At 50.3% G+C, this 13,895-nt stretch overlaps 3 protein-coding genes across 3 annotated transcripts; 1 reads left to right on the forward strand and 2 right to left on the reverse strand.

The window, feature by feature from the left end:
* Positions 1-3,898: 3,898 nt before the first annotated feature.
* Positions 3,899-4,787, forward strand: LOC125535675 (ethylene-responsive transcription factor ERF071-like). Its single transcript, XM_048698740.1, has 2 exons — positions 3,899-4,220; positions 4,328-4,787. The coding sequence occupies exons 1-2, from the start codon at positions 4,025-4,027 to the stop codon at positions 4,729-4,731; spliced, it is 600 nt and encodes a 199-aa protein (XP_048554697.1). The 5' UTR covers positions 3,899-4,024; the 3' UTR covers positions 4,732-4,787.
* A 146-nt stretch (positions 4,788-4,933) lies between these two features.
* Positions 4,934-7,162, reverse strand: LOC125535676 (60S ribosomal protein L18-2). Its single transcript, XM_048698742.1, has 5 exons — positions 7,010-7,162; positions 6,837-6,926; positions 6,618-6,746; positions 6,331-6,513; positions 4,934-5,285 (listed from the first exon to the last, which is right to left on the reverse strand). Exons 1-5 carry the CDS (start codon positions 7,010-7,012, stop codon positions 5,127-5,129), a joined length of 564 nt encoding a protein of 187 aa, XP_048554699.1. The 5' UTR covers positions 7,013-7,162; the 3' UTR covers positions 4,934-5,126.
* Positions 7,163-8,375: 1,213 nt separating this feature from the next.
* LOC125535677 (protein PRRC2A-like) lies at positions 8,376-11,327 on the reverse strand. The gene is made up of 2 exons (XM_048698743.1): positions 10,477-11,327; positions 8,376-8,899 (listed from the first exon to the last, which is right to left on the reverse strand). Exon 1 carries the CDS (start codon positions 11,208-11,210, stop codon positions 10,677-10,679), a length of 534 nt encoding a protein of 177 aa, XP_048554700.1. The 5' UTR covers positions 11,211-11,327; the 3' UTR covers positions 8,376-8,899; positions 10,477-10,676.
* Positions 11,328-13,895: the final 2,568 nt, after the last annotated feature.

The following is a 13,895-nucleotide window of genomic DNA, read 5'->3' on the forward strand; positions in this document are numbered from 1 at the left end:
TGCTGATTTCAGTTCTTAGGGCCCCCATCTGCAATTCTATATAGGCAGTTAGGAACACGTATAATCTAGTTCCCGCTGATTTCAATTCCACGGACCTCGATCTGTAATTCTGTGTAGGTACACGCACTAACACTCATCACCAAATTGACCATTAGGTATAACATATTGCCGTTCCTTGATGCATAAGCCGATACTTTTCAAAAATTGATGCAACTTTTTTTCCAGCATTGTGTTATCATGTCGTAAAGGAAACAATACGTATACATCGGGTAGCGATAAAAGGAAAATAAAGAAAGCCGTGGATAAATTGGTACAATCACGGCGCGGAGATATGCACAAATTCCTCAAGAGTAAAAGTGATGCTTCCACTGCTTCGGTAAACCAAGATGATGAGTTGGCGATGTTTGCCATCGAGGAAGAGCAGTAACCTATTTGGAATTCAAAATATGATCAACGAGAAGAAAATGCTGACACCAACATCGGTGATAACAATGTAAGTGGCTTCGAGAATGTAGGTAATTCATCAGATGCACATGCACAATCTGCTAGTCTTGATGAACAACATGTTCATGCTCCTGATATTTAAGATCCAAGAAATTAGGATAATCATAATAATAAAGCAAGATACATCCTAGTTGAGAAAGGGATGTCGGAGAGAAAAAACGGAATACCATGTAGAAGAAGCAGGAAGACATTTTTCATAGGCTCGTTATTATGAAATTAAGCAATGGAAAGCAACATGATAAAAAGTGGCTAGTTTATTCAAAAGATGCCTGACAAAGTTTTTTTTGCTTATGTTGTAAGATTTTCTATTGTAGTGTTTCTTATGGAGATTTTCGAGCATGTCAGAGAAGTTGATTGCTATCATAATATCTTCATTGCTTATCCAGTCTTATTTACTATGCCCGTCACGGTCGCATCGGCCGAAAAAAGCTTTTAGAAGTTGAATTTATTGAAAAATTATTCGAGGTCAACAATGACTCATGAGAGGTTAAATGGCTTTGCTGCGTTATGAATCAAGAAGAAATTATTGGATGAGATTGACATCGACCCTATCATAAGTGGCTTTGCATTGAGGGATGTAGAAGAAAATTTAAAGGTAATATGTATAAATTATTTGATTCGCATACTGATTCATAATATTTCATGCATACATATTTCATTGTTATTATTATGATGTCTATATGAAGGGCCCCGAGTTTTAGTTTCGCCCCGGGCCCCCAAAATCTCAGGACTGGCCCTGTTCACAGTTTTACATATGATATCATCAATTATGATGCTAGTATGGGATCTATCTTGCCGCACTCTTCATCTTGTTGATGAACGACAAGCAAGCTGATGCCTTTTCCATTTTCTGAAACATGCTTGTGCTGCAAAGTTCAGAGCATGTCTTATAGCTAAAGCTTCAGCTAGTTCTACATTTTCCCACTTGATGAACGAAGCCTACTCTGGCTGCTTGTACAGATCTTAGGTGATCTTAGATTATCACGCCTTGTGTGGGTGTAGTTGAACAAGAAACAATCAGGAAGCATTCCATCATCTCCAATGGTTTCCTTTCAGTCTCCTTTTCTGCAATGCTGAAGTGGTTCCCAAATCTTCTGCAAAGAACCGGTTTCAAGTTTATTCAGTTAGACAGTGAAGTATACACATGTGTTATGCATGACATCGCAGCTTCAAAGTGACAAACATGGAAGAGAGTTTTGTCTAGGGTGAGACAATATTAATCTTTGCGTTGTCATTATTTACATCATCAAGGTTTTTCTGCTGAAACCAACGTTTCCTGGCAGCTAAGGTACTGCACGGTGATTAATCAAATGTTAATGGTCACCACTTCCACTAGAACGAAATAGATTGACACTAGAAGCAAAAAAAGGGAATATGCGGATTTGGAGGCGTACCTGTGTCGCTTGGCTGCCGGCCGCGCTCCCGCTGTCCTGTGTCGGACGAGGGGCAGGTCGGGGACGAAGGAGATGACGAGCGGCAAGCGGACGATCAGCCGGTGGCGAATGACGGAGGCGACTGCGCCAAGGGATGGAATCCGGCTGCGGCGGCGACAAGAGATGCGCTGACTCCAGTCCAGATGGGGTGCAGGTCGTGCGCCTAATCCCAGCCGAGCCGAAGTTTTGGAGCCGAGCGCAGGGGCTGCCGAGCCGAGAACCAACGAACTGAGCGTCTCAGCGGCGAATCGTCGGATCGCCAGGTGGACCACGTGGCGTCATCTCACACAAGGTATGCACGGGGAGAGATTTACATTCCCGGCAAACGGGGTGTACCGGTGTAGTATTTGGATTGGGATTAACTTTTTGGTTTTAGTTTGGATGGGCTGTGCGGAACTGTTTAATAAAGCCACCCACTCACACACACACACACACACACACACACACACACACACATCTCCCGCCAGCTCCTAGTCTTGTTGCTGGAAGCACCGCTCGCTCGTCACCCCACAGCCTTGCAGCTTTGGTCACAACAGTCAACTCGTTACCCGCTCAAAGCATCGACGCTTTGCCGGCAACGGTTGCAACACGTTGTCGTTGGTCGCAACATCCCATGGGCACCGTCACAGCTCGCCTTCAGCCACCAACTTGCAGCGGTGGTGGTAGCCTAGGTAGTGTTCCCCCTGCAAGTGCAACAATACCTCGCTAGCCAGCCGACAATTCCGCTCGTGGAGTGGTCGGGATAGGCTTGTAGCAGTGCCTTGGTCGCGGCCTTGCGGCATGGCGGAGACAAGCTCGCAGCACATATTGTGCGCAGCGCGGCGCCGATCTTGCAACATGCACCCTAACTTTAGAGCCTCAACGCAATGAGGCCGAAGGGGGAGGTTGGGCCGATGACTTGCAAGAGAGAGGAGGAATGGAGGATCAGGTTGTCGTTGGAAAATAAACGACTTGCTTGGATTCTCATGCGGTAAAGAGAGGGCGGTGTGTGGGCCTTACTGGGACGCATGACATGCGTGGAGGCGGTATTTGACCAAGTTTGTACCAAAAATTATTGGCATTCATAATATAGCATTACCATCATTAGATTCATCATGGAATATATTTTTATATTATATTTATTGTGCATTGTAGATGTGGATATTTTCCAATACGGTTTTCGCCCGAGAAAAAAAAACTTTGCAAAGTTTGACTTCAAACAATTTTAATATGCAGAGTAAAAAGAAAAGAGACGGTACTGAGTTGTACTCCCTCAGTTAGTACAAAAGTCGAGTCACTTATTTTGAGACGGAGGGAGTAGTACATAACGCTTACTTGCTGAAGAAAATGCGCATAACTTGCTCGAATGATAACGACTATATCACGTGCAATTAAGCGATGCGACGCGAGCTTAGCCGTCAAGTCAGACGGATCTCCAGGTCAGACAAAGGCCCCGATGCATAACCCGTCGACGGCCGCGGCATTCGGTGGGCCGCCGTCGGGTTATTACGCATTCCATTCGGCAGGACAGCAGTGCATTACCCAGACTGTTCAGCAGCGCACGCATCGCTGCCAACACGCATGGCGCGGCTGCGGCTCCGCACAGGGCTTCCTGAAAGCAGAGCAAAGCAGAGGCGGCGGCCACGCCAGACCAGACCAGACCACGCGTCTGCGATGATGAAACCCGGGGGTCCGAGACTGTCGTAGGCTCGTAGGCCAGGGAGTTGTTAATTCTATCTGAACTAAAGGCGGCACGGTGAGCAGATGATCTCGGGCCCGGTCGGCCGGGATCACGCGCACGCGACGCACCGTCTCACGGTCACCACCCGAGCAAAACAGCGGCGCGCGGCGATGCGGCGTCCACCGATTCGCCCGTCCGAGGAAGCTGCCCCGACGGGACGGCCGCCGTCACGTTCCACCTCCGAGGAATTCACTCACGGGCGAGTCCTCGCTCGGCCCCTCTACTTAAGCGCGCGCCGCACACGACTCACATCACCTCACCTCTCCTGCCACTACCACAGCAGCGCCACCTTTCTTCTACAGAACTCGATCATCTCCTACACCAGATCCAGCGCTCTCCTCTACTTGCTCTATAAGCAGCATACACCATGTGTGGCGGCGCGATCATCTCCGACTTCATCCCGGAGCGCGACCACCGCGGCGGGAGCAAGCGGAGCCTCTGCACCGCCGACTTCTGGCCAAATGCCGCCGGCGCCGGCGCCGCGTTCGACGACCCTACCGGCCACCACGACTTCTACCCAGCCGACCTGACCGGCGCCGGCGCCTTCACGCCTGAGCACCAAGGTACCATCACGTTCTAGCATCACGCCAAGCACTTGCTCCTACGTACTATCTGTGCCCGAACGTACCGTGAAAACCTTCTGCCTTCCGGCGTGCGTGCGTGCGTGCAGCGGAGGAGGAGCCGAGCAGGAAGCGGGAGCGCAAGACGATGTACCGCGGCATCCGGCGGCGGCCGTGGGGCAAGTGGGCGGCGGAGATCCGCGACCCGGCCAAGGGCGCGCGCGTCTGGCTCGGCACCTTCGCCACCCCCGAGGGCGCCGCGCGCGCCTACGACCGCGCCGCCCGCCGCATCCGCGGCACCAAGGCCAAGGTCAACTTCCCCAACGAGGACCCGCCCCTCGACCTCGACGACTACGACGTCGCCAACGTGGCCGGCTTCTTCCACCAGCCGTCGTACATGGCCGATGCCGCCGCGCCGGTGGCAACGCTGGCGACGTACGCGCACCAGCAGCAGGACGAGCCCGGGATGGAGCTCTGGAACTTCGACAACATCAACACCCAAGTGCCTATGTGATACTAGATACAAACTGTTCGTCCCTTCTGCATGCATGTAATATTGCCTTTACCTAATTATTATTAAGCTTGTCATGAATTATGATTTGTTTTTGACAGCCACTGTCATCGGATCTAACGAACACTGAAAAGTTACATTGGAAAAGTAGAATGAGCACAAGCAGCGTAACACCAACGACACTGCAAACGGAGACAACTTCTGATACTAGGAATGATATTCATAACTGGATTGCAAGCATGGTCTCAAGTTGCAAAATACTGAAACAAGAATGAACTGGTTCTGAATACTCATCGACACAAGACTCTGACATCTAAAGCAGTATGATTCTGGTACCCAGAAAAGTGAAGATTGACCGGTAATAGCAAATGTGACAAGGGTGCCGAAAATTCCACGGCTTAAACCTTGAAGCCCCTGCTGTTCCTCCTTCCTCTTGCCTTCTCGAATTTCCTGCCCTTGGAGCGGACATATGGCTTGGTGTGGCTGTGTGGCACTCCTGGAGCCTTGCCAAAGTGCCTAACAGCTTCCCTGGCGTTCTTGGGACCCCTCAGGAGAAGCTATTAAGAAAATGTAAACTGTTAAAATGGTTGTCTATGGCATTTATCCATGAATAACGCTTCAAAAGCATGCACCTCATATTGAGGTTCATCACTAATTTATGGGAAGGGGGAAACCATCATCATACCACATGTTTGACACATCTCAAAACAAAAGAAAAAGGATACCGTAAATCAGAGCAAATACCTCTACATGACTACAATACCAAAGATTCTAGCATCAGTAGCATGTACTAAAGTCTAAAGACACGGCAACGCAATGAAATCATAAAGACCATGTCAAGAAGGAACAGCGGCAACAACACACACACTGAATTATCACGTACTCCCTCTGTCCGGAATTACTTGTCGTAAAAGTGGATGAATCTAGACATATTTTAAGTTCTAACACATACATTTCTATTCATTCCGCGAAAAGTATCCAGGACAGAGGGAGTACTATGAATCAACAAAGATTTACATTACTATTTATGCAAAGAGAACATATGCAAGTTTTAAACAACTCTTAACAAAGGAAAATAAAGTAGACAAGACCTCGTAACCAAGACCGCAACTACTACCATAAAATAAGCATATGTACATATTTGACCATTAAGATTGACTTTCTCAGTGAAAAGATATAGTAGTTAAATAATCATCAACAAGTTAGTTAAAGTTGGAAATTTGACCAGCTGTCCGGCACAACCATGAAAAAACTGCAATTGGCTGTAGGTACACGATATAGATTTAGACAGATATATCAACTTCGTTTATGTGTACCCTTAACACCTGACAATAGGAAAACCGATGAATCAGAAAAATAATACATCGTTCCTTGAATACCCTACCACAACCTACACCTAAAAGTCTCTCTGTAACACACTATGAGCATGAACAATAAACTTGGTTTTCTCCACCTGCAGGAGTCTAGCATACTTAATAGTTCAAACAATAGAATTGTCTGCTTCGATTGTAAAGCTTTGGATACTACCTCATGCAATATAAAATGCATCAAACAGCAATATTAGCAAATACAGTAGCTAAAAAAGGAGAACTCAAGCCATACCGTGTTCTGTCCAAGCGGAGCACGGAGCGCGAGCTGGTCAAAGGTAAGGCACTCGCCACCGGCATTGACAATCCTTGCCCTCGCCGTCTCGGTGAACCTGAGCGCGGCCACCTTCATTGCCGGTATCTCGTAGACCCTCTGGTCATCGGTGATGGTGCCCACTATCACAGCGATCTTGTCCTCCTACACGCGTGTCACAACCACAAACACCGCCCAGGTAAGCTTCACATGGATTCATCCTGACCAAAGGTAAACAAAAAATGGCACCGCGCGCGAGAGAGGGATACCTTCCCCTCCATGAACCTGACGAGGCGGCGCATCGAGAGCGGGGGGCGGTTGGTCTTGCTCATGAAGAGGCGCTTCAGGATCACGGCGTTGAACTGGCTCTTGGTCCTCCGCACCAGGAAGCGGTAGAGCTACGAACAGGAAATCCAATTGCGGTAAATCTGAATCCCTGAGCAGTAGACGGGGGTGCTGCGGTGACACCGGATCGAAGGGGGACTGACCTTGACGAGCAGCTTGAGGTACACATCGTCCGATTTGGGCGCCGTGCGCTTGGTCCTCTTGTTGCGGCCGCCGGCGACGAGGTCGATACCCTGGGTGCCACGGGAACGGATGGTGTCAGCTAGGCGTACAGTTCAGAGGAAGACGAGGAGGAGGGAGCGGAATGAGAGATTACCATGGTTGCGCGGTGGAGGCTGCAGCAGCGGCGAGGGTCAGGGCGGCAGCGGCAGCGGCAGCGGCGGCGGCGGGACGGGTGCTAGGGTTTTGGATGGAGTGAGGAGTGGAGTCTAAATATGGTGGTGTGGGCGGAGAATCGTTTGGGCTGGGCCTAAATTGGTGGTCTTTGTTTCTTTCGTTTGGGCCCAAAGAAGCCTTCCTTGTTCCTTAACGGATGACGAGTTTTCCCTCCAAAAAAAAAAATCAAGTGAAGAGCTTATTGCCTCCAAAAGATGGTGAAGAGCTTATTTCCAAAAAAAAAGTAAAAGTGAAGAGCTTATTGTGCTGGCGATAGCCAGATGATATTTCTCTCTCTCTCTCTCTCTCCACTTGGAACATGTGATCAAGGTGAGTCGTGCACTCGTGCTCAACTATTTGAAGTTTGGATGTTCAGACAGACGAAAATGGAGAAGAACCTTTTCATTCGATCATGTAATATTTCGTTTGGCATCTTGCAATAAGGAGGTGGTACATTTTTTTTTGCAACGATGATGCTTCTGTTGGTGCTTGGTGGAGCTGACTTATGCGCCGGTGGTTTATTGTTTTGTTGTGATTTAGAGTCGGAATCACAGTGCAAAACCTGGTGTTATGTCTTTCTTGTTACTATAAATCATAGGCACCCATCGCAAAAAAAGAAGAGAAGAAGATTAGGCACGCTTTGTAGCGCCGGGAACATGTAGGCTTGACATGCGTTAGGAACTCTGAAGTAGATAGCACAGCAGAAAAAGAGACATGGATCAGCCCAAATTCCACCCATAACTTGCTGAGGGGCTTAGAACTGCTCTAATAAACACATGCAAGGAGATTGTGCACCATTGCGCTATTGCTATATGGTTTGTTACGGCTCATGGCTTGCAGATGACAAAATAACCAGCATACAACATTTTATGGCCTGGTCAAAACAGATTATTCTCACTGGACTAGAGCTCCTTGGTGATGCATTAATTTTACGTGTGGTTTATTGTTACTTTCAGTAAACAACCTGCTCTTCCCATTTTTCCCACTGGAGCAGAGTACTGACATTTGCATATCTACTATAGGTCTCTGGATTCTTGTCTTTCTCTAACCACCATGGTGGACAAAATAATCTGAAATCCAATTGTATGAAGCACATCTGAGATGGCCTTTGTCCACCTAGATGCACCAACGTAATAAAGGCAAAAGCACGAAGCAATGGAGATGAAGGGAAGCAACAGAAATTACCTTGTGGTATCTGAGATGTGGCGACGTGGACCGAAAACAAAAACAAACAAAACTGAAGCTGGTAACTTCTACAGTAATACACAATGACATTCATTTAGATGCATGGACGAGAGAAAAAAGAGTTGTGATGCCAATAAAGATTGCATGTCAGAACAGTTCACCATGTTAAATGAGATGACTACTATCACATCTAGGCTGTCAACAAAAAGAAGACAACAATGGGTAACTACATTAGTCATTTTTGTTACACTGCACAAAACCAAACCAATACTCTTCTCTTTGGTGCTTTGCTCCTCATCATACTTTCTAGAGTTCTAGTTTCATTCCAACCTTTATAAGACTGCAATCATCTATAACAGAAGTAACCAGCAAAGAAAGCAGAGGGGGGGAAGTTCAACCACTCCCGATTACATCCTAAGCAAAGGTAGCCACAGCTCAAAATCTCTGGCATACGAAACCAAGCGCATTACAGAAGCAAAAAACAACAGCGCTATGCTCGAACACCTCAGTCATGACTAGCAAATCAAGGACAGATGATCTTTATCTCCAGTCTTGGGACCCAAAAGATCCAACTACTCCTCGCACGGAACACCTCAGCTTTGACTAGCTCCAGTGATCTTGCTTGTTGTTTTCAAGAGTCCTTCACCTGCCAAATCAGACAAACAATCAATTCAGTAAACCACTCGAAAAATGACATCAATGGGTTCAGCAGGCTACTTCTGCTGGAAGCATGCAAGGTTGTGTGCTTTCCATATGTACTCTAGAAGACAGATGCTACCCCAACAGTGCAGACCGTCCTAGATTCAGCCCCCATGCCCTTTAGCCAAATATGGAAGCATGATTCAGGATCACTGAAATTAAACCCTATCCCAGTTGACACACCAACAACATTCCATACAAACCTAGCAAGGGGACAATAAGAAAATAAGTGCTTGATACTCTCATTCCGTGCAAACCTAGCCAGGCATCAAGTTTTCGGATCATACTAGCCTCCAGGAAATCAAGGTTACAAGCTTCCAAAGCAGCAAAAGAAACAGGGACTCCTAGGTACTCAAGGGGAAGAGTTCCAACAGGGCAGCCAAAAACATCAGAGTAAATTCAGCAACTGAATTCCCCCCCCCCCCCCCCCCCTCTTAGAATAGTTCAATTTCAGTCCAGACATAAGCTCAAACATATAAACAGAAGGTTGAGATTAATAGCTTTATCAGGATCATGACTAACACATAAAATCGTGTCAACCTTAACTAGAATGTGTAATTAGAATTAAAATGAGCAATCTGGATAGGACCATTTGACATCACAAAGCATCAACTGGCATTGGTTTAATATCAACAAATCATGTCGTATTCTTGGATATCTTAGGTCTATTCTATGGACATGTTGGATTCATTTATGTAAGACAAGAGTTGCGTGAGTAGAAAAGAGTCAAGATAAGGTACTCTTGAATTGGGCATGGGTTAGGGCGGACATAAATGACAATGAAATGATAGATTAGGAAGACTTTAATAGATTACACATGTACTAAGACCGAGTGCAACCCAGGCAAAAGGTTAGATAAATTTGGATATGGTATGTGTGCAACTGTCATAACATACTAAATATTGTTCTGGTAGCAAGAGTAATGATCTGACACACAAAAATCATGTTAAGTACGTAATAAGTTGGTTCAGTTAAGCGTAAAGATACAAGTACCACAAAGTCACATGTACACACATTCAGAATGTAAACTATGATTCCCCACAAAAAAAAAATGTAAACTATGATAGCAGCAAAGTGAAATGGGATATTTTAGAAGTTTTCAGAGAACGTATTCCTATAATTTTGCATGATAGCCATGACAGTACTATATATGAAACTGAAATCATATTTGTGAGTATGTGAATCAAGATGATGTGATTGAATGACCACGCCCCACCAAAGCAAGTTACGCTCAATCTCGCTGATAACTAGATTTTCATAGACAACCAGATAGAGCAGTTATAATGTTATACAAAAATCTACAGTACGTGACATACCCACAATCAAATCATTATGTGAATTGCAACATGCTGCTAACAGCACAACATTACAGTACTAATCCAAGCGCGATTACGAACTCGATCCACATTGCAAACTCTAAGACCAGGTTGAGGAGCCCTTCCTGATGCACCCCGGCGGCCTTTCCGACCCCAGACTACGGCCATGAGCGGAGAGGAGAGGAGGGGAGGGAGCGGCGGTTCGTACCTACGCGGAACTGGCGTCGTTGTCTCGGTCGACACCGGGAGAGGTGTCTGGAGTCGCGGACGGATCGGAGTCGGTGGCCGCGCCGAGCACCCGAGGGGCGGGGCGCCCTGGGTCGGGATTGGCCCCTGCGGACTCGCCGAGGGAGCCAACCCCCGGTGTGGAGGAGGCGGCGGCGGTGTCGTCGTCTCCCCGCGCCCTCTTCACGCCCCGCGGCGCGGCTTCCACGGAGGGAGACGACGAGGCTGCGGAGGCAGGCGTCGCGGACGAAGAGTGGTCGGCGTTGGCGGCGGCGGGCTTTCCGACATCAGCGAAGGAGTCCGCGCGGGCACCGGGGGTCGTGGAGGCAGAGGCGTCGTCGGGGTCGTCGTCGTCGTCGTCGAGCCCGTGCTCTTCCCTTCTTTTTTGCGCTTGGCGATAGCGAGCTCTTCCCGAGCGTTCCAATCATCGAATAATCGCAGGAACGTGGGGGAGAGCTCCTCGTCCACGGCGGTGGTGTCCTTGTAGAGGCCGAAGACGTGTCCGGGGAAGTTCGGGTCGCCTGACACGGCTGCCCCGACCAGAGCCCACGTCCCGTCCCCCGAGCCGGTCACGCCGACCAGAGCGCGAGGGCGGCGGTCCGCCGGGTCAAACTTGGAGGAGATGGCGCCGTCGATGGGGGGCAAGGCGGAGGGGTCGATGGGGGACAAGGCGGAGGGGTCGATGGGGTCGATGGGGTCAGCGTCGGGCCCGCCCATGGTCGGCGGGCGCTGGTGCAAGCAGGGCGGGCGCCCGGCGGTGGTTGCGGCAGCGCGGGCGGGAGGCTGGGGAAGCGGTTGCGGCAGCGCGGGCGGGCGGGAGGTGGGGGGAGCGGTTGCAGCGGGGCGGGCGAGGAGGGGAGGGAGATATTTTCTAGTATTTATTATTATTCACCGTATTATATCCGGTTGGATTGGATGATAGCATCTCTATCCCCTACAGATTGATGAAATGGAGCTCATTTGTGTTCCCTCAGATTGATGAAATGGAGCCCTTTTTTTTTTAACACAGTTCAGTCGCAAGCGCTCATATAAACACGCATACACTCATCCCTATAAACACACACACGCATACACTACCCCTATGAGCACCTCCGAGAGACTGAGCCGGCATTTCATCTTGAGATTTTACGAAATCATCGTAGGCGCCTCGTAGTTGACGGGAACGTCTCCTCCCACTGAAAGCGTATCGCCGGAATTCCTGAAATAAATCCAGGATAAATGCGAGCATCAGGATTTGAACCCTGTTGGGTTGGGGATACCACTGTCCACCTAACCATCTCAACCTGAGGTTGGTTCGCATGGAGCCCATTTGTTGCAATCTAAATTTATAGCAGACTTTCACTTTCTCCTACTCACCACTCTACCAGGAATACCAGGTCATCCTCCTCGCGTCCGCGTCGCTCCCAGGGGGGCGACACGGATGAACCCTAGCCCGCCGCTGCCCACCACACCTCCTCTCCCTGCCCCCTCGCCGCCGCCGGGCAAAACTCCGATGGTGGTCGGCAGCGGCGGGGTGTTCTCCCTCGCGCGACCTTGTCTGCGGCGGCGGATTCCTACCCCGCCCGGCCTGGCTCGCTTGGATCCGGCCGGTGCGGCGCACGGCCCTGGACGGCGCGTTGCTCACGCGGTTCATGGGCGCCGGGGAGTTGGCCTCGGGCTCCTTCAACGACGCGGTGGTCGGCTTGGATGGGGAGCTACTCGGGGAAAGGAGCTTCAAGGCGGCGGTTGCGAGCTGCCGATCTGGCGCGGCTTGAAGGGCGGCGGTGTGCTCGTGCTCTCGATCTGGTGCGCTAGATGGGTTCTGGCGCGGCTAGAAGGGAGACGTGTTGCTCGTGCTCTAGTCCAGGTGTGGTTAGAAGAGCGGCAGCAGTCGTGGTGCATTGGGACGTCAGAGCTAGCTTGGTGTTGCCGGATCTGGCTCCGGTGGTGATGTTCAGGCTGCTTGGCCGGTCATCTCTGCATGGTGCAGGTGATGGCGGTAGGGAAGCTCTCGCCTTTGGTTCCTTGTCTTGTGGTTTCGCCAAGGCTGACTGTTGCTGGGCACCATGGTGGTGTTGGTGGTTGCGGTGTGCTTGGCGGGGTGGTGTCGGCTGTTTGGTGGAGGTTTGGAGGCACCGCGGGGACACGGCGAGGGCGTTCGCCGGATCTTGGCGAGGAGCACTACCGGTAGGTGGCTACAGGTGGAGCGCTAGCAACGGCGGCGACGGTGTTGGATCAGCCATGGGGGCGGCGGCGCCGAGATGGCCCTGCCAGGAAGGTGTCCTGGCGTGCAGCGGGCTTCCGGCCGCCTCCGTGTGAGGGGATCGCGGTGATGCCCCGGTGGAGATGGCGCCGGAGTGAGGTTGGAGGGGCGGGCCAGATCCAATCTGGCAGTAGTCTCTCGGTGTCGATGAAGGCCGATGGAGCGGATCTGGCTTTTGAGGCTTGGAGGATATGGTTGCTTCTCGACGGCGATGTTGGTGGAGGCCTGATTCGCGCTCTCTCGACAGTGCGGATGGTGTTGGGCCACGTCTACACGGCTTCGGCGGATTTGCTACGATGACAGCAGTGCGAGGCTTCAGGAACAGTGCTGCCCGGTACCTCGTCGGAGTCGAGATGCGCAACATTACGGATGAAAATCCTATCCGGTTTGGCCGACCGGCGTCGATGGCACCCGCGGGGTGTCGTTCCCCTCTCTGGAGGCGACGTCGAGTGTGTCGCCATCTCCCTCGTGCTTGGTGTTGGCAGTTGTCTCCAGGCGAAAGCCTTGGTCCTCTGGAGCGGCATGATGGCGGCGTCTGCAACGTCGTTTCTCTGTTGGGAGCATCGTGTGAGGAGACCGAGTTTCCTGTTGGCGCTCCTCCGGTGTTCGTCGTGGCCCTGACCGCTCCCCTCTGGCGCTATGTATGGTCATTGCTGATGAATCCAAAGGAAGCTGGAGTTGCTGTTCTTCAGAGGTGTTCGGTGTCGATCAAGACGCGGCGAGGTTTTTTGGTTTTGGGCATGTTTTTCCATGTTGTAGTTGTGTTGTCGTGCGTGGCTGTCCTGAGGATAGCCGGATGTGGTGTTGTGTTACGCCCGCTGTTCACAGTGAGTGGTAGATGTTATGTACTATTTTTCTCTCCTTCTATAAAGCTACGGTACGTAATTTGCGTACCCTCGAAAAAAATTATAATAGAGCCCCTAAAGAATAGCATGAAGCCCCCTAAAAGCAAAATATAGGTTGCAATTGGGTCCTGGCCGCAGCCATGGCAATGGTGCTGCAAGCGGCTCCTGGCCCGCCTCGTGCGGCGACCCTCCACGGCTCCTGGCCAAGCCTCCTTTATCGCCTCGTGCTATCCCAGACGGGGCGGCTAGCTACCACCCACGCACGCCCGACAACGGCGTCTGACGGCTAGCATGCACGCACGTGCGGCAACGACG

Source organism: Triticum urartu, chromosome 2, assembly GCF_003073215.2.
Source record: "Triticum urartu cultivar G1812 chromosome 2, Tu2.1, whole genome shotgun sequence".
In the NCBI taxonomy this organism is placed as follows: Eukaryota; Viridiplantae; Streptophyta; class Magnoliopsida; order Poales; family Poaceae; genus Triticum; species Triticum urartu.

Excerpts from the sequence above, each read along its gene's own strand:
- LOC125535677 (XM_048698743.1), bottom strand. The coding sequence starts at position 11,210 with ATGGGCGGGCCCGACGCTGACCCCATCGACCCCATCGACCCCTCCGCC.
- LOC125535676 (XM_048698742.1), bottom strand. Across the intron at positions 6,747-6,836 it reads ACCTCAAGCTGCTCGTCAAG|CTCTACCGCTTCCTGGTGCG; the intron begins GTCAGTCCCCCT and ends TCCTGTTCGTAG. Across the intron at positions 5,286-6,330 it reads CTCCGCTTGGACAGAACACG|CTTCTCCTGAGGGGTCCCAA; the intron begins GTATGGCTTGAG and ends TTTTCTTAATAG.
- LOC125535675 (XM_048698740.1), top strand. The coding sequence starts at position 4,025 with ATGTGTGGCGGCGCGATCATCTCCGACTTCATCCCGGAGCGCGACCAC. Across the intron at positions 4,221-4,327 it reads CTTCACGCCTGAGCACCAAG|CGGAGGAGGAGCCGAGCAGG; the intron begins GTACCATCACGT and ends GCGTGCGTGCAG.